Source organism: Spinacia oleracea, chromosome 5 (genome assembly GCF_020520425.1).
Source record: "Spinacia oleracea cultivar Varoflay chromosome 5, BTI_SOV_V1, whole genome shotgun sequence".
NCBI lineage: Eukaryota > Viridiplantae > Streptophyta > Magnoliopsida > Caryophyllales > Amaranthaceae > Spinacia > Spinacia oleracea.
In genome coordinates this window covers 44,808,848-44,829,638 of record NC_079491.1, presented here as the reverse complement: position 1 = coordinate 44,829,638, position 20,791 = coordinate 44,808,848, and the positions used below count along the sequence as shown (strand labels likewise).

At 33.4% G+C, this 20,791-nt stretch overlaps 1 protein-coding gene across 1 annotated transcript; it reads right to left on the bottom strand.

Moving 5' to 3' along the window:
- Window positions 1-4,077: 4,077 nt before the first annotated feature.
- Window positions 4,078-13,316, bottom strand: LOC110775944 (carboxyl-terminal-processing peptidase 2, chloroplastic). Its single transcript, XM_021980539.2, has 13 exons — window positions 13,159-13,316; window positions 11,880-12,225; window positions 11,645-11,794; window positions 11,244-11,326; window positions 10,898-11,103; window positions 7,935-8,003; window positions 7,643-7,764; window positions 7,172-7,247; window positions 7,051-7,092; window positions 5,291-5,399; window positions 4,748-4,845; window positions 4,554-4,647; window positions 4,078-4,454 (listed from the first exon to the last, which is right to left on the bottom strand). The coding sequence occupies exons 1-13, from the start codon at window positions 13,255-13,257 to the stop codon at window positions 4,329-4,331; spliced, it is 1,620 nt and encodes a 539-aa protein (XP_021836231.2). The 5' UTR covers window positions 13,258-13,316; the 3' UTR covers window positions 4,078-4,328.
- Between the last annotated feature and the right edge of the window lie 7,475 nt (window positions 13,317-20,791).

The following is a 20,791-nucleotide window of genomic DNA, read 5'->3' as shown; positions in this document are numbered from 1 at the left end:
TGAGACTAACTAATTTACTTTTTAAAATAAAATTTGATAAGGATTTTGGATATCATATCAACCTCTCAACAGCAGCAACTCCTCGTAGAACACAAGGAAAAGAGATGCACATACAGTCCCTTAGTTAACCAAACTGCGGGAAGAACAGAAAAATCAAGCACAACAATCTTTGAACAAACACTACTGATAGCTACCACACCAGCAAGAAGCAACGCCCAATTTCACGATTACAATTTTAGTTTACTTTTAGAGAGTTATCGTTTACTTCCAGAGACATTTAGTTTACTAGTTCAAGGGTAAAAAACCTCTTGGCTAGCCTTTGATCATTCTTCTTTGCAAAAACAGGGTAAAAAAGTCATGCTAAACTTTAACCAGAGATCAAATTAACACCAGCAGGCACAACTTTAACCCATCAGTCATGCTGGTCAACTCAGGTAGAATAAGAAGAAGCTGTTGCTCTAACCCAAATGAAAAAACGAAATGGCTACACACCAAACCACATTCAGCACACTTGAGTTGTGCCTAAAAATTGAATTCAAAATTGGTTTGCAACATCTCTTAAATATCACAAATTCACCTTAAGTTATAGCTAGCAAACTTATAAAAATTTACAGAAATTAGAGCGTCAAAAATCCTCACAATTGACTTAAAAAGCACTTAGTTCAGAATTATAGGTTGCTAATTTGCAGCGAATTGAACAACAAATTTTTAGATGATATTACTGTCAAACTTGAGCATATTCCAATATTACCTGCTTTGAGCTCGATTTAGCAAATTCGAGGGACGAATTTACTGTCGTCGAGGAAGAAATTTGGAGCAAATTAACCAAATTAAGGAACGTATTCATGCTTAATTTTGACTGAATTCACAACTTCAAGCCGAAAATTGAATCAATCAATATGCAAAGATCAAAGCTAATTTATCAATGAAAATTAGAGAAATTAAAAACCTAGAAATCTAATTCAATCAAATTAGCAAGTAATACCTGCTTCTGAGATCAACTTTCACATCCATGAAGAATTCAGCGCCACATAAATCAACTAAATTTGAGCACAATTCGCAGATAGTTGAGTTTAATTTCAAGAAAATTGGACATAAAAAAAACAATCAAATGAACAAAATCGAAAGAAATTGAAAGAATACTGTAAAACTACCTCAAAATCTCTGCAATCTTTGCGAAATTGCGACATAATTTTTGATTTTTGAAGTGTATTTTCGTTGAAGAGAGAGATGTGTGATTGCGTGCTATTGAAATTGAGGGAAGAGAGAGAAATTGACGCGAGTGAGTGAGGAGAGAGAAAACTTCAGTTCAATTAGGAGGGAGAAGGGAACCAAGTACATTCAAATTCATTTAATTCGCGAGATTCAATCTCAGCCGTTCGTTTTGTTTTAATCTAACGACTATTAAAGGTTCTCATTGTAAGACAGTTCTCATCTTAAGGGAGGTTCTCACCAGAACCTGGTCCTATATATATATATATATATATATATATATATATATATATATATATATATATATATATATATATAAACAAATAAAAGATATATTTTATATTTTTATATACTCCGCATTACCTATTTATTATATATCATATATAGTACTTGTGGAACACCACTGTAAAGATACTTTTTAAAAAATATGGTTTATTATAACATAAAATATAGAACTTATTTAGATTATTACGAAAATGTTTGCAATTATTGAAACCATATATTACCCATATTTGATACGGATATACCCGTAATTTTTAAAAACTTTACCAAACATTTAGATTATTACTAAAAGGATTTTTCATGAAATCCTCTGCAATTGCCTAAGCTTATCCACCTAATATAGTACCCGTTTTAAAAAATAGATTCAAAGTATTTAGATTATTACGTTGAATCTACACTTATTCCACATTCAATAGTTGGACTATTACGTAATTCAAGCAATATAAATCATACTCCGTAATACTTATTCCACATTCAATAGTTGTATTTTTAGTTGAATCTATTTTATAAAATGTTATATATTATGTATAAGATATTATACATTATTAGTTTGGAATCATAATTATTTAAGGTTGACAAAATAATAGATCATTATATTAGAAACTCTTGTTAAATAGGACAAAGTAATAAAATTGCTTTATTTTTTTGAAATATTTTGTATATGATAAAATAGATTTGTAAAAGATATTGATTACCTTAAATAATTATTTGATATATATGTAAGTTAAAAAAAAGTAAATAATAAATACTACTCCGTAAAAGATAGGGATATGTGTCAGCTTCATATCTAGTGTCATGTCTTTTAGTAGGGTATATAGATGCTACTCAATAACTGATATACGTGTCTTGTATATTTATGGGAGTACGTAGTACGCTGCAAACCCTGGACAATTCAATATAAGTAATTAGTTGGTATCAATTTTTTATTGGCATATAGTTGTACGGCAATATCAAAAGATTTTATACGATACATGAATTTGGTTAGATCTATTTTAAGTTTACAACCATTTTTTAATAGCACTTAAATCAATAGTATACCAAATTCATATACCGTATAAAATCTTTTCTAGAATCAAAAGATTTGCTAGCTATATTCTAACATATCTAATAATGTAAGTTTGCAACATACAACCAAAAAGTAGATTGAATATTCTATAGTAGATTTTGTAGTAGATTATAGTAGATTTTATAGGCTAATTATAAATATAATAAAATTTATTTTACTAGGACACTTGTCAGCCTCAGACTGAGCGCCCTGTGTTTTATTAGAGTATATATAGATTTTTTGGATCCAGATATTTTATTACTAGTCTTCATTCAAGAACTCATTTTCAATTTTTGAGGAAATTTAATCAACATTTAGAATTATCAACCAACAAATAAACAAAGACGAACTAAATATTACTTCTCGTAGTATATACGTACTTGGTTGAATTTCTGGAAAATATTGCAAAGCAACACAATTTGAGGTTGCGTTTGGGAAAATGGAATTCATTTCAAATAGTGGAATTGAATTTACTGGAATTGAAATTTTGGAATTCAATTCCAAATTTTATGTTTGAGAAACATGAGAATTTCAAATTTTTTTTTTTTTTTTTTGAAAACAAATGAATTTGAACTTTTAGAATTTTAATTGTATAAAAATGCTTGACATGTAAAATAACTATTATGTACTTCATTAAACACAAACACAAAAAATACATCCCAGAAAAAAAAATGACCATTCAACTGAATCTGATGAAGAAAGATACAGTCAAAAAAGAAAATTTGATAATTCAACACAAAAAATTAATTATGTTAATTCATAGGACTATAAATTAGCATATACAGAACAAGAAATCAAAATTAGCTTGTTAAATAAGATAATTTGTGGAAACACTAAATCCTGACTTATGGAATGTCGTTGTCTTCAATCTTGTTGCGATGTTGGCAAGCGGCGGAAACGGAGAAACGACCCTAGGGTGGCAGCAAATAGCCCACGACATCGAACGGTGATGAAATTAAAGAAAGTGAACGAACAATGAAGGAGATGGAACAAAAATATTGGTGTTATCTTCCTTGATTTTCTCCGATAGACGCCGTTCTATCAATCTCAAATTAATGGTGTCTTCCGTCGTTGTATTTTCCGGCAAGAGAATAGGCAAATGAGGAGAGAGAAATTGTAGGTAAGTGAGAGAATGAGGAGACATAAGTTGAACTCGAGAAGGAGAGAGAATTAAAGAAGCTTGAGAGGTCATCAATGGAGGAATGAGGAGTGAGAAAGGGAAGTCTGTAAAAAAAAATGTCAACATTTTGTTGGGTAGAGGAGAGAGATAAGGGAGTGAGAAATAAAAGGAATTTGAAATGACAGGGGTTTATTTTGCATTTCAAATTCCTAATATTGGGCATAATTTTTGTAACACTTGGATTTGGGTCAATTCCAAATCTAAATTCTTTTAATTTCCAAACAAAGTATTTGGGCCAATTCCATCATTTCATTTCAAATGAAATGATGGTATCCAAACACACCATGAAGGAAATTCTAAGGATCATCTACTTGTTGAGAAACATGGCCAGAATGGCATGGCTGAATAAGTAGTACACTAACATTGAAAAGAGATTTACTCAAAGTTAGATTGTTTGATAAAAGATAATCCATGCTGAATTTCGCGAACGACGATAAAGAGATATACAAAGAATCTATGATGTTGGAACGATGATGAAGAGATATACAAGGAACCAATGATGTTACAAACTTACAACAGAGATGGCTAGCATCCTGAAAAAATAGTAATTTTAAAAGAACCAAAATTTGCAACGCAAATGGAAAACACCGAAGAAATTCATTTCCATAGTCATCTTGAAAAGAGTTGTACGCCGTTGAGATAACAAGTAGACGATGGATCTTGGACGCAGGTGCAGAAATCATTTTCATCCTTTGGAAAAGATGCTGGGAGAGGATGATCTGGTTTGATTCCCACCTGCATATCAATGAAAACACAAGTTAAAGCCATGTACCACAAGGAACATCAAACAACAGACAGAAACATGGGAAGGAGAAAGACAAATGAGGCAAACACCTTGTCAATATCTGTGTGAGCAGGAGTCTCATAGCGAGCAACTGTGACTGCTAAGCCAGATCCATCAGATAGCTCGAAAACTGACTGTATCTTGCTACAAAAGGGGGATTAAATCACAAGATTAGAAGGTTATAAACACAAACACCCTGAGAAAGCTTTCTTAAGCAGGTCTAGAAGAAACTTTGGCAAACTACCCCTTTCCATATGTGGGCTCTCCAAATACCACTGCTCGTTTGTTGTCCTTTAATGCCCCAGCTAATATTTCACTAGCACTTGCAGTTCCCTTGTTCACCTATTATGGCTCAAACAAGGTTAAATCAAACAACAAAATTGCATCAAATAATATACAGAAACTGCAAAACAAAAACATACATGAAAATTAGAATGAGATCATCTCAACTTTGTGGGTTTATTAAATAAAGTTATGAACATGAGTGTTAAAAGACAAAAGTATGGGTGATTGCATAGATGTTCACCACCTCTACTGAAATCATATCGATGACAACGTCACAGGACATACATATAGTTAGACTGGTAAATACTCTTAAATACCAGTATCCGTGCATAACATGTTAAAATGCTAACTACCATGTATAACTCAGTGTACAAGTCTTGTATGCAATTGCAACGTAACCCCCTAAAAACAGAAAGGCTTTATAGTAGAAACGGTGAGGGAAAGTACTAAACCAAATACAATTATCAGACCTTATGAAAAAATTACAAGGAAAGGAGATTACCAGAACAACAAGAGGTTCTGAACCAGCTACAGCACTGCTCCCTTCAACATCATATATATCACGAACACCACGACTATCACATATATATACAATAACTCCTTTGTTCAACCTAGATAGCACCATATATAAGATCATGGATTTAATTTATAACGAAAAATAGAACAAAGTCAATAACATCAAGGAAAAATTTCCACTTTATTGCCCCAAGCTCCCAAGGTTTGACATAAAACCACTTTGTTGGCCCGAGGTTTCAATAATTCGACTCTGGTGTCCTGAGTTTTAAACTTTGTTTCATTTGGTGTCCAATGGTTTTGCAAATTCAGGGCATACAGGGAAAGAAAAAGAGTTTAAAGCCCAAAGCACCAAAGTGAAAAATTGTTTAAAACTCGGGGCAACAAAGTGGAATTGTTGGAGCACCAAAGTGGAAATTTCTGATAAAGAAGTCATTATTTCAAGAAAACATCAACAAGACCCCTATGCATCTAAAATTGCTTTTTCCATGAAAGAACAAGGTCAGATGGTTGGATGTATGCAGCCTCACCCCTGCAATAACAGAGGGGCTGTTTTCAAATGACCTAAGATCCCATTGAAAAAGGAGCATACTTAATTCAGGGAAGAGAAGAAACAAATAAGAAAAGTATGCATGTAATGAAGCAATACAATTTGTCCTTATCCCTCGAACACCTGACTAATAGAGAATAAGATGTGTCCTCATGGATACTGCCAAGTTTTCAGAACATTATGCAGGTTTAGGGCCAGTCTGTTTCCTGTTCCTCTGTTGTTCACGTGTAACAGGAGTTATAAGTAGTTGAAGTTAGTTGTTGATTCATTCCCAGAACTTTAGGAAATATATTACAATTCTGTTTCTTTGCCTTAAGCTTATGTCAGCTTATGTAGTTGATTTAAGTCATTTATTTTCCAACTATAAATAAAGTTGTAATCTGTAAACATCCATTATTCATAAATGATAAGAAATCTCTCTTCCTCTTCCTCCATTCTCTCTACATTTTCTCTTGTTCTTGCCACATAGTTAGTTACTGTCCTTTGGCTTAGGCCTTTGTTTCTCCATTATATGGTGAATTGCAATGTTAATCTAGCTCACTGCTTCATCATGCCACCAGCAGACCTATTCTAGTACCTCATTCACCGTAAGGTATTTCGTAAGCCTACGCAATTCGTTAACTAGTATTTTTAAGTTAGGCCAAAATGTACCACTTTCACTTATTAATTCGCCTTTTTTTGTTCGCTGCTGGCAGGGGGTTCAAGGAATTAGGTAACAATTCAACAAAGTATCACTCTTCCCCAGAAAAACCAACTCCAACCTCCTCTCTGTTTTCCTGCAACTTCTGTCCTCCCAATCACCACCCTCCACCCTTTAACCCATTTCTCCTACCACAGATAATACTCAAGATACTAGATAGGTCAATAAACAAATGTATAAAGATTCAAAAATTATTGTGTCCAGCTTTAACAGCTAACCAAGTTGACAATAGGCATCCCAGATTCTCAGGATGCATATTAAAAAACCACATGAACACAGATGGAAACTTCTATTGTAGAGCATGCATGCCAAAGAATAACAGAATCTTTACAAAGACAAACACATTTATATAGCATCCCCCCTTTGTGTTTAATTGACCACTTAGGAAAGTCAGTACTAGTTCAGAACTTCAGAATCAATTCACATCAGCAAAAACACACCAATAGTAGAAGATTATATACAAAACACGTGGTAAATATGCATATACTATTGGGCTTACCAAATTTTGGCTATCTCGATTCCCTCTGGAAAGAGACCACCGCTGCATAAATCAAACAAATTGTGAAAGCTGCGTTATGGTTTTATGTTTAAGCTTAAAAAGAAAAATACAAGTCTGTCACCTATTATCTCGAAGGTCCAGCACAAAAGCATTAACATTGTTACTTCTAAGTGTCTCTATAGCTTCCTTTACTGCATCTGGAAGGAATGTTTGCATTTAAGGAACAGTCAGAAAAAAGATAATCGCATATACCCATGGAAGTTGTGCGTAAGCATTGTCTGTTACTCAGCATATTACATGTGTATTATGAAAATAATTCTTAAAATGACTCATTAGCAATACAAAACACAACATTCCTTGTTTGCTAAATAGGACGGTAAGTATTTTCTATTACATATCAGTCAGGGTAGCTAAAACAAATCTATGAACACAAAAACCACACAACAGGTTTTAATAACACCATTACTACCAACTGAATAACATAAAACAGAACAACGATGCCAGAAAAGTGATCAGGGAGCTTCTTAAGAAACAGACATCAATTCTGTATAACAAACTGAGATAAATCAGCAAGCCATAGAAAAGATCTCACCAGAAGCATTCTCAGTGAACGATGTTAACTTGATATATCCAACTTTTGGAGGAGCATCCTTTGCTGAACCAGGCATCTCACATAATCTGGATTTTACTGGGCTTAGAGTTATTCTCTCACGCCTGGAACCAGTTTTCGTTCATTAGTTAGATTAGTAACTGATCGGATAACATTACGCCATTACGGCCTTAAATTAGCAGTTAACTATAGCAAATAGAGGATTGGAACAGAAAATAGTCTGTAGATAACCGAGTGTGTGGTAGTATTTGATAAATTAGCAGTTATAACTTACTTCAGCACCACATGTTTTATCTCATCCCTGCTGCAAATAGTCAAATCAACAGAACTTCCATCAGGTCCCCTGTAGTAGACTTGCATGTACAATCAATCAGTCATTGCACGAAGCTTGAACATTTTAAAATCAGTTTGCAATAATATGAACAATCACTAAACAGCATACCTTGAATCAAGCATCAAAAGAAAATTGTAATCTACACAACAAACATGCTTGAAAACTATTACGGATTAAGAGAGAAACATGGTATGTTCTTGATGTAGGATAATTACATAAAGAAGGTAGTACCAATGATGTCTTGGCCTAGTGGTTAAGACTGAGAGCATGCGTATAATATGTCTCAAGTTCGAATCCCCCCGCCCCCATTTGTAATTTACATTGCCCTTGTGTCTCATTCGCACCAAAAAAACATAAAGAAGGTAATTCATTTCTGATACTTTCAGTGCTGTTAATGGTCTTCTCCAATTGATATTTCATTCCAGATAGCCTGACAAAGGATGTGTGCTCTACGTAAAGTTAATCCGCTCTTAATTTCCTTTTTCAACTTGGCATTTAGTTATTGCTTTCACAATTAGTTATCTTAAGTTAACCTACATAATTTCCAAGCCAAAAGTTTCTTAGACAAACATTTGCATCTAGTGATCAGAGAACTGACATCAGAGGATACAATTTTTGGTACTAATCTTAAACACTCGGTAAGTAAATCAGGCGATTCACTGACTCGCATCTCACAGAGAAGTGATCAAAGTTATTCAGTATTTGTACCTCTGAGAGCATGCAATCTGGCGATTCACTAATTCACAACTCACTGAGAAGTGAGCGAGTTATACAGTCTTCGTAGCTCCGAAAGCAGGCTTTGCTTTTAATTAGATTCATTAGAATGACTCAAGAAATATTCCAACAGAATTAGAGGAGATTTGTTTGTTTAGTTTCCTATACACCAATAAACTCAGTTGGTAACAGATGTCAAACACCACTCCGGAACTTGGATGATCTAAAATTGCATACAAGATTTTTAGACAAAGAACGCCAGCTGGTACATGATTCTATAAAAGAAATCGCTTCAAAACAGCATGCAGGGACACCCAACTATTAATATATAACTACAGATAGTATGTCAATGGCCCAATACAAAGAGATCTTGCTAGGTTGACACAAACAATATGAAAGTATTAAACTTAGGAGTGGAGTTTTACTGTTTTAGAAGCGAGTTTGTGGGTGACAAATAAATTACTCACAAAAAGGATCAGTAAAAAGAACGATTAGAAAATCCCCTCCCTGATATTTCAGAATTCATATACGACCAATGCCCACACACCAAATTGCTTCTAAGCAGTGGCGTATCCAGGATTGCAGTAGAGGGTATGCAAAAAAAATTACATATTAATGACAAGTTTCTCTCAAAAGAGCAACCTGGTAAAATTAATGAAGACAAGTACGAAGTTGTTGAGCGAAAAAAAAAACTACTAAATGTTGGCAGCCTAGATTCGAACCCAGGTCTAGTGCATATCATTAGGCTTCTTTTACCAGCAAACCATATTACTTTCCATGAGTTTTATCTGCTTATTAATGTTTTAACCTCAGCCAACAGGGTGTGCAAGTGTCTACCCTTGGTACACACTGTATCCGCCCCTGCTTCTAAGCAAGTTAGAGTCAAACTAGAGAATTATTGACTTATTGCTGATGTTTACCGCAACTTCTTCCGAAGTTCATGGCTAAATTGAAGCTTAAACTATTTAAATACGTAAATCAATTACGTAATAGAAATTTAGATGCATATCTTAGAAACTCATAAGGGAAACCAACTTTAAGTAATATCTGCACTTCTGCAGGAATTAAACTATCACGGTAACCGAAGGAAGGCAATATCTCATTAAAAATATGAAGTAACTGTAGAAGTTCTAGGCTCCTTAAGAACACAAGGTACACCTCCCCCCCCCCCCCCCCCCCCACACACACTAACACCCGCTTCCCCATAGGGCGTTCCTTACCTATGTGTCAGCTACATTAGTTCCAGCCATATACACTAACAATGTGATCCAAAAGCATCAACACCTGTGTCCCTACTACACAAGACCATGAAAAATCTGAAACTAAGGGATGCATGTCATAACATCAAGGGGATGTATTACAAATCACAAACGAAAACTGAAAGTCAATATCATTTAGCACTTTCCATTTTTAAACAAGGGAAAGGTAACTCAAATAAAAATCACAAGCTATGAGTCTATGGCTATGGGTTTTCAGCAGTATATTGAAAACATGAGCTGATAACAGACAATGAATCCACCCCAAACCATCACAAATTCACAAAACATGAAACAACATTAGCGCAAGAAAGATATATGTAATAAAACATTTGACGAGATCTTAACCCACAAAAAAATTCACATGCAGAAGTTGAAACTTGAAAGCAGCAAATATATCTCCCCTTCTAGTGCTGCTTCCAATATACGAAGTATATAATAGAAAGAAAATGAGTAAGGCACATAAAATGAGAACAGCTCAAAGATACCAGTTTATCACTTTATCCTCTACTATTTGGAAATAAAGGAACACTTTGGTGAAGAAGGCCGAAGGTAGGAAAATGCAGAAGTCTAAGAAACTACTCCACATTATGCAGAAGCCCAAAACCAGGATGCTACCTGCTTGCATCTAATTTCAGAGAATATAATTTCTTGCTCGTTTCTCATACAGGACCAGCCAAGAGCTAATTACAGAGTTGTGCAAGTTCATCAAGTCAACACCAGATAAAAGGGGAGAGAAGTAATAAACTGTCTATTAACAACAGTAGACAGAGTACAAGAGGCAGGCAATTATAAACACTATGTGATAACTTATTCAGGTACACAAGAATCAAAGACTAAAGAGAGACAAGGGGAAGAGATATGTCTCATGATAAAACAAAACATGAGAGTAGAAATTAACAAAAAGAGGCCAATAGATGCAAGAAAACCCACTGTAAGATATTTGCTGCCTCATATATGCCCATTTTGTCAGTACTTGCATCATCAATTGCCAATATTACATCACCAGGCAAGATGCCGGCCCTACTGGCAGGAGCCCCAGGAGTAGCTGAGATTACAACTAATCCAGTGGATGATTGGTCAACGGCGGTGGGGCCAATAGATATCCCTACACCCGTAAGCGAACTCTGAGTTCCAGACTGCCTTCAAGGAAGGATATAAAACACTTCAAAAATTATTTAACATTGTTACACAAGGTACATTCAAATTTCGAAATCAGTAGAATATGAAGCACACATGACAAAGTCACAAATTAGAACAAATGAAATCCAAACCATACCCGCAAACTCTTTAATTTTTCGGGTTCCAGAAAACGAGTGAATGGATCATTCAGTGTAGCAACCATCTTTCTTATTGCGGTATCTGTTTAAAATAGGCAAAAATATGAGGAATTTCTATTGGCAAACTGTTAAAAAGCATAAAATAGTTCTAGTATTCCAACAAAGACAAGTTACTTTTTCTTGACATCTATCAAACTACGAAATCAGATAAATGGTTAACTATCAAAGCTTAAACAATAGCAAAGATAATAGATCATAGGTAAATTCTTGAGGTGAACGTACCATTTTTATAGTGGATATTGTGTTACTATACATGTAAGCATTTGTAAAACAAATTGGTCTGCAAATTTTACGTTAACTGTTTTAGGAACGAATAGCAGAGAAAAAGTAATACACGTACATGTCTCTTCTCTGCTGTTCATCGGCTCATTGCGCAGTGCATTCTCCCTATAGCGAAACCAACTTTGTCCATTAAAAGTTTTGTCAACATAAGCACGATCTATTGTTCTCCACGCTTCTAGGAAAATTCGATTCTCCTCAGAAAGGGACCCTGCAGAATAATCATGAGACTTGACATCTGGAGATTAACAAATGACCTCCGAATCTCTTCAAGCTATTTCATAATTCAAACTTACAAGATGGGCCCTGGTTTAAAGCTACGGAAACAGACATAAGCAATACAACTCCAACAACCAAACGAACAAAGGGGACATAGATATGACGTTTGCATTTTTCATAGTTGCTGACTATCTTATAAAATTTGGGACTGCACTTCTTGACCTCCCACCTTATTGTAGATACACCATTCTGGAAAAATAACCTCTTATGACGTCTCCAACTTGGCCAAAGATCTAACCGGCATGAACAACCAAAGTTAGAGATCCCAACAACCCGATCATTAGCAGGATTCAATTTCCTCAGTAAAAGGCGGTGGAGATGAGCTTCTGCAACATTTGTGGGGGCACTGTTCCAGGAAAGCACCTACAAAGTTCAGTCAGTAACATGATAAACCTCTGAAGAATAAAAGGAGGAAAAAAAAGACAGGGTGATTATTTCTACTTCAACTATCTTATATTCTTTCATATTAGTTTCCTTTTCTGTCCTCGAAATTCAGAATTGGACATCCAAACATTATTAGAAACTAAGATTTCTCCGATAAAGAAATGACTTCCTAGTTCCTACACATATGTTTTTCTTAAGAGATAACACGAGAACGAAACACACATATTTACATCAAATCACACAAATTAACTATTCCAATGTGCATACAATAGATGAAACTAAAATAATCAGTTGCACCATCCCAAGTTAATAAACTACTCCCGGCAAGACTACTACCAAATATTTATGCATAACTAGTGGTTCTAGTGCCCCAAATTGGGTGTATTCACAAGAAAACATTAATGAATAACCTCAAAAAAAACAAAAAAGCTTTGAAGATATGATAAAACTAAGCAAACAAATGCTGAATTACTAACCCATACAAGCATGTCCTCCATCTAAAAATCTGCATTACGTAGACAACTCTTGAAGAAATTCCTCCCAAATACGAAGTATATAAGTTGCATCTAGTTCAAATTACACTATCAATATGACTATTAATTCCGGATAGAAGGGGTGATTAGCAAGGTGACTATTAATTCCTGATGTATGCAATGTCAGCCCAATGAGTTAGCCAATGACCCATCCGCTAAACCCAGAAAGCCAAAATTATACATTAGTCAATTATCAAAACATAAATTAACTTACTGTCCATTAAGTACGACAAAATCATACAGCCATTTGCAAAACATAATTAATTCAGATAACAAAATCATATAGCCATTTACAATACATAATTAATTCGGATAACAAAATCAAGCCAGAAATTATGGACGAAAGAAATATAAATTGACGAGAAGGATAGAATTTTACCCTGAAATTGAAAGAATTGAGCATGGGTGTTGGATTAAGGTTGGAAGAAATGAAGGGATAAGAAACGGAAGCAAAGGTGAGGCGCGAGATAACCTCCATTGAAACGTATGGTGTTTTTACTTGGAGCTTTGAAGTGGCCTACCGAGTGGGTTTAGGCAATCTCTTAAATCCTCGGACCTTTTTTAAATGATACAATTATTTAGGCACGTTTGCCAATGCACAATTTCAAACACTAATATCAATCATTATGGACCAATGATGTTTTGGCCTAGTGGTTAAGACTGAGGGCCTGTGTACAATAGGTCTCAGGTTCGAATCCCCCCGCCCCCATTTGTAATTTATATTGTATTGCTCTTGTGGCTCATTCGCAACAAAAAAAAAATAAAAAAATATCAATCATTATGGATAAGAAAAAATTATAAAAAGTTAATATTTAAAAAATATTTCCTCCGTTTCAAAATGTTTGTTACGTTTGGATTTTGGCACGTTTATTAACGTATAATTATGATTTTTTTTTTAATTTTAAATGTTCTAGATTCCATCATAAATCTGATTTCATCTTTCCAAATTCTGACATTTATTACTCTTTTTGAATATAGTGCAAATCTGCTTTCATCTTTTATTAAAAAAATAGATCTCAATCCACTAATCATTGAAACGACCAATAAGATTGTTTTATTATCAAAATGAACCAATAATTAAAAATCACACAGATTGCTAACTTCTCATAATGTGACTTTTGGTTTCATGAGATTTATTGAGTTGAAAAGTTGGACCAATTAAAATAAAAGTTGGCTCAAAAAATAATAATAGTAACAAGTTTATAAATAGAAAGATTCTTTATGTAACAAACATTTTGAAACACTATTAAAGGAATACGTAACAAACATTTTGAAACAGAGGGAGTATTTATTAACACGAATCTAATAAGATTTCATACGACTATGTTTTTTCTTAAATATAAATCACAAAATGAAGTCAAAGAAACTTGTATGAATAGTGTCCATAACTCAATTGTGTCATTTAAATAAGAGCATAGGAAGTATATACTAAGCCTTGTTCTTTTTGCCTTAATTTCAATTTCAGGACTTATTTTGTAGTTCAGTTCAGGAGCATTCAGTTCAGTTCAATTCAATTCAATTCAATTCAATTTAACTTAATATAACAATAATAATAATAATAATAATAATAATAATAATGTTATTATTAGTTATTATTTATATCTATATTACATTATTATTATATTTGACTAATTATTTATTATTAATTCCTATAATTTATTATTTATCATTTATTATTATTTTTAGTAATTAATTACGGATTATTAATTATTAATTAGTTAGTTATTTATTATTAATAATGGATTATTATTTATCTATTATTTATTATAATTAATTATTTATTATAATTAATTATTAATTAATTAAAAATTATTATTTTTGTTATTTAGTAATTAATTATTAATTATTTAGTTATTAATTAATATTTTTTATTAATATTTTTTAATTAACTAGAGATTACTAATTATTAATTTATTATTAATAATTAATTATTAATAATTAATAATTTATCATTTATTATTAATTATTTATTATTTATTATCTATTCTATAGTGTGGAGGGTATTTTAGTAATCCAAGGGGAACACCAAAAGTGAATTTACTAAAATAACCTCACCTCTTCACTTATATAATAGAGATTAAATACTCAACATTTACCCCATTTACATACACTCGTACTTCTACAAATTAAAAAACAATGTTACTCCCATTTCCTTACTAAATTTTAGCACAATCCTTCCTAATCTTCTTCACAACCATAACAGATAAATTGATGCAATCTCAAAAAAAGAGGCTACTCGACAGTCGTATTACAACTAAAAGGCAAAAACTTGAAACGTGTCAAAAGTCTTGCTACCTTTGCTATGGGGTGCTCATTTGTTGTTCCATCCATTTTAGCTACGACAATGGAGTCAATTCCTCGTAAATATCAAACAACTGCATTTATCGCGTTTCAATCCAATATAAATTAATCGTATATTATGCGTATCCGAAAACATGTATTATTTGGAATTTAGTTTAAGTATGACTTTATTTACTTGATTACTAATACACTATTTAGTATTCTGTATACGATTGTAGTAGATTATAACATTGTATTGGTTGGATAAGTTAAGTAGACCATAATTTTTTAATTCTAAAAAAATGTTATTTAGTTTAAGTAGGACTTTATTTACTTAATTACTAATATATCCCTCCGGCCCTTAATACTCGCACCGCTTTCCTTTTCGGATTGTCCCTTTATACTTACACCGCTTCTATAAATAGAATTTTTTACCAATATTATATTATTTCTCATACTTACCTACTAACCCACTCCCTACAAAAAAATCATTTAAAAATTCACACCTCCACTACTCCCTTACACATTTTCCACTAGCTATATTAAAAAAAAGTACCCCACTATCAACTACCACCATTAAATTAATAAGTCAATTTAAGTATTTTAAACTCCGCACCGGTCAAACCGGTACAAGTATCAAGGGACGGAGAGAGTAATATTTTAGAACATGGTTTTATTATTTGGTTATTTATTTTAAGTATGACTTACTAGCTTTGAAACTTATTATGTGTATGTTATGCGTTTAAGTAGGATAAATTAATCGTATATTACGCGTATGTTAATGTATAGAATGAAACTTATATACTATAAATTTGAATATTCTATCTATTTTTCTTCTTTGACTATTTTATCCAATTCCCACATGAAAAATATAACTAACAATTACAATTTTTTTTTCTTTTTTTAAATAAAAACTTTAAGATAACTCCCTATCGTTATCTTGTTCAACCCACACTATAGTGTTTCTTTAAAATAAAATACTTTAGAAAGATCTACCCCTCATGTAACTGTTTTTGTTTCCAATTCTATCTTATTTTTTAAAAGGTGATAATTCTATTTTTTTCTGTTATTATCTTTTACTTAGTACTTATTTATCTTTTTTATTCTTAGCAAAATTTATCTCTTATGTTTTTTTATTAGGTGCTTATTTATCTATTTTTATTTTAAAAATCTGAATAATATTAGTTACATATTTATAGTAATAAGGATTCATTAAACAAAAAAAAAAAAAAAAATTTAAGCGATTGTTGGCTTTGTGTTCAAGCCTAGAGTGAAGTTATCTTTTGAATTTTAGCATGCTGCTTGGTCTACTAATAACTTCAAATATTTGGGTTAATCTAAAGTTTCGTAGCTTAGTAGAAGTTACAGAAATCGACAAATTTTAATTAAATTTTCACCCATTTAAAAGATAGCTCAATGTTTAAGGGTTTAAAACTAAAATTACACTTCTAAATTGTAATCCCCCGTATTTTTATATATTTTTGAACACTATTTTAACAAATAATATATCGTACTTCTCGTATTTTACTATATTAAACATAAATTATGGGTTTAAATTATTATTACAAAATCTACTTTATATTCCAGACATTTATTTTTGACCTCCACATATTTAAAGTTACGGCTTGTAACTAGGAAATTTTGCCAAATACAACCTAATAAAGTTCTCTATTTGTCAATCACAACCTCAAACTTATACATCCATTTTAAATTACAATCCAAAATTATTTCCAGGCAAAAATCACTGGAAAATGATGTCATAATGTTATTAAAAAAAATAGTTACATATTTTCTGTAAAATAATTAAATCGATAAAAGAATTAAAACAAAAAATAAAACAATCGAAAAAATAGTTTTTTTTACAGATATTATGTACTACCTCCGTTCCTTAATGTTCTTTACGCTTTGGAATATGTGTCCAAAGTGTGAAAACTTTGACCGTGAATTCTCACTGTTATATACATCAAAATGTTATCATGTAAGATCTTGTTAGATTGATCTCATTATGTATTTTCAAAATATCAAGTTTTTATAATTTTTTCACATACGGAAATGGATATATAAGTCGTTAAATATTGCATTTGGAGTCCGTGCAAATAGTAAGCGTAAAGAACATTAAGGAACGGAGGTAGTACGAAGTATTCATAATTTTTTTTAATAATATTATGACATCATTTTCCGGTGATTTTTGCCGAAAAATGGTTTCGGGTTGTAATTTAAAATAGATGTACAAGTTTAAGGTTGTAATTGGCAAAATTAGAAATTTGAGGTTGTAATTGGCAAATAGAGAACTTTATTAGGTTATATTTGGTAAATTTTCCTTTGTAACTAATGTAAATAAAGAACCTTCATTTGGGGAATACAAAGAGGAAACCGGTGGAAATAATTAATTGCCACCCCCTTTACTCATCCTAATCATTGTTATCCTCGTTGCCCATCAATACCATAGAGTTATCAACCCTTAAATTTTCAGTTACAAACATATCAATCACCCAAACACTATTCATGGCGTTTCGATTTTCAGTGAAGGAGTACATATACCCACCTCTTCCTCTCACTTTTGCATCTATAACTTTCAATCAATCAGTTGTCTTCATCCCTTATTATGGAAAGATTAGATCGAGCGTATATGTCAGAGTTGTGGTTCACTAAGTTCCCAGACACAAGAATTATTAATCAACCTATCCTAGTCTTAGACCATGCAGCTATTATTTTACAAACTGAAGAGTCTAGATTTCAAAAAAACCGACCCTATCAAATAGAAAATTGGTGTATTTCCTTTCCTGAGACAAAAATTTCAATTGAAGATGTTTGGAATCTTAATATTTTAGGATCACCAATGTTCTCGTTATCTCGTAAGATGGATACGGTTCGGAATATTTTGAGGAAATGGTGTTTGAAGAATAAGAACTTTTGGGGTGTCAACTGGCTTCATTTCTCGAACAAGCTTGCTTTGGAAGGTCTTGAGGTTGATACTTTGCAAAAGGGAAATAATTATAATTCTCTTATTCACCAGTCAAGTGAACAAGCCAAGTTATTATTTCAATACTGGTTTCAACGAATGAAGGAGTTATGGGTGGCAAATGGTGATTGTCCTACAAAGTTGCTTTTTTCAAAGGTTAAAATAAGACAAAAGAGAAATGAGGTTTTGAGACTGCGGGATTCTCAAGGGAATTTCAAGGAAGGTCAGGATAATGTTCAAAAACTTGTGGTGGATAATCTGAAGATGGTTTTCAAGACAGATGATTCAGTTATAGACTACAATGAAGTGGATTATGTTTTACGAGAGATGGATTTGCCACAATTATCAACTCCTGATATTATTAGACTAGGAGTTCCTATTTCGGCTATGGAAATTACTAAGGCTATGTTTGCTATGAAAGAGTCTAAATCTCCGGGTCCAGATGGAATGACAACTGAATTTTTCAAGAAACACTGGGAGATTGTAGGAACCTCAGTGATTGAAGGTATACAAAGTTTTTTCAAGACTGGTTTTTTGCTAAAGGAATGGAATCACTCCTTGCTGGTTATGATTCCTAAGATTGCTTCTCCTGAAGAGGTAAATCAACTGCGTCCTATAAGCTTATGTAATGTTGTCTATAAATGTGCCTCAAAATGTCTGGTTAATCGGCTGAAACCAAGTCTCGATGCTCTAATTGATGAACAACAACATGCTTTCATACCGGGACGATATATGAGTGATAACATCTTACTTAGCCATGATATTCTACATTTTTTAAATGGAAGGAAAACAATAGGTCCAAACCTAGCGGCGGTTAAGATTGATATGAGTAAAGCTTATGATAGAATACACTGGGGTTTTCTATTATGTGCTCTCAAATTAAGCTTATGGTTTCCCTTCATCGTGGATTCAATTGATATACCAGAGCATCTCAACAGTTTCATTTAAAGTTCTTATTAATGGAAGAACTTCAACAGCTTTCAAGCCTAGGTGTGGATTAAGGCAAGGAGATCCTTTGTCTCCATATTTGTTTCTTTTCTGCATGGATATACTTGGACGTATGCTGACCTTAGGTCAAGATATTAAGTTGTTCCAGGGTATAAAACTTTCAAGACAAGCACCAAAGATTACGCACTTGTTTTTCGCTAATGATGCAATGATTTTTTTTTCCAAGCAACAGAAACTTCATGCATGAATGTTGGTGGTATTATAGATCGGTATTGCCGAATTTCAGGACAACAGCTTAATCTAGCAAAATCATTTGTCAAGTTTAGTCCTAATACCTCTCTATCACAGCAACAAAATTTCAAGACAATTTTAAGAATGCCAAAGGTGACCCAGTTTGGACAGCATTTGGGTGTACCTGTTGATTGCATGGTTTCAAAACGATTGCATTTCAATTACTTGATAGATAAGGTTGTTGATTTAATCAACTCATGGAATGGGGTGTTGTTGTCTCAACCACAAAAATTAGTTCTGATCAATTCTGTTATCGTGGCAATGGTGTCTCATGTTATGATGAGTTTGGAAATTCCGATTTCAATTTCAAATAGAATCGATTCTATGATTGCCACCTTTTTCTCGGCTAAACAAGGGAAAAAAGGGAATGCATTGGGTTCGTAGGGATATCTTACATCTACCTCGTGGAATGGGAGGTCTGGGAATTCGTAGATTATCGACGCTCAACTCAGTTTTTTTGATGAAACAAGTGTGGAGAATGCATCGAAATCCACAATTACTGATTTCGAGAGTTTATTTGGCAAAAGGGAATTTTGCTTTAACTACGGGTAAGCCAAATCTGCTTAATGGTCGTGCTTCGTGGGGAATGCGTGGTCTTCGTAGAGCTGAGAATGTTTTACTTCAAGGTTGTGCTTGGAAGGTGGGAAATGGGGATACTATTAAAGCTGGAAGAGATAAGTGGGTTAATGGTAGGATTCCTATTTTTGCTTCTCATACTCGTCTTACAGATGCCAAATCTTGGAAGGTAATGTTAGGTTATGATACATATAAATGAATATAAATCATGCGGAAAAACCATAAAAGCCAGGATTCCAAATAAATTGCCACATAACAATTAGCATAATTTAGGATGCATACTCTTTGTAGCGTGCCCTCCCTTGCTGCGCCCGAACCGAACAAGAACAAGTCTTTAGGACTTCAAGTGTCGTCCCTCCGTAGAAAGTCCACAGTATGTCCGGATCCGCCTTAGGTTTGACTAACTAGAATCGCTCCAAATGTACTATGTTTTTTCGGTATTATGGGGCAAATAGATGACTGGATTTTATGCCTAAAACTCTCTTGAATACTTGGAAAACTCGTTATAAATTGTGAGCATTAATCACCTATTTATAGGGTATGGAAAATGTATTGGAATCCTACTAGGAAACGTATTAATTAATTTGAATTTAATTTAAAATCTATTAATTAATTTATCTAGTAGATATAGGAATTTAATCTTAAATGAATCCTACATGGTTTAGGTTTCGTACTTAAGCACAAACACACACGAGCATGACCCGCATGCGCGCAGGCCATGCCCGCGCATCCGCAAAGCCCACGAAGCTGCCATTGTGCTCGCAGCCTAGGCGCGCGCTGGGCCTGGCCTTGCGCTAGGCCTGGCGTGGCCTTGGGCTGTTTGTGCGGTGCGCTATGCTTGCTGGACGTGGGCCTGGCTTCGTGCTGGGCCTTCGTCTAGCAAGCTCGTACGACGCGCTTCCGATTAATTTCCCGATTCCGGAATTCATTTCCGATACGAACAATATTTAACATT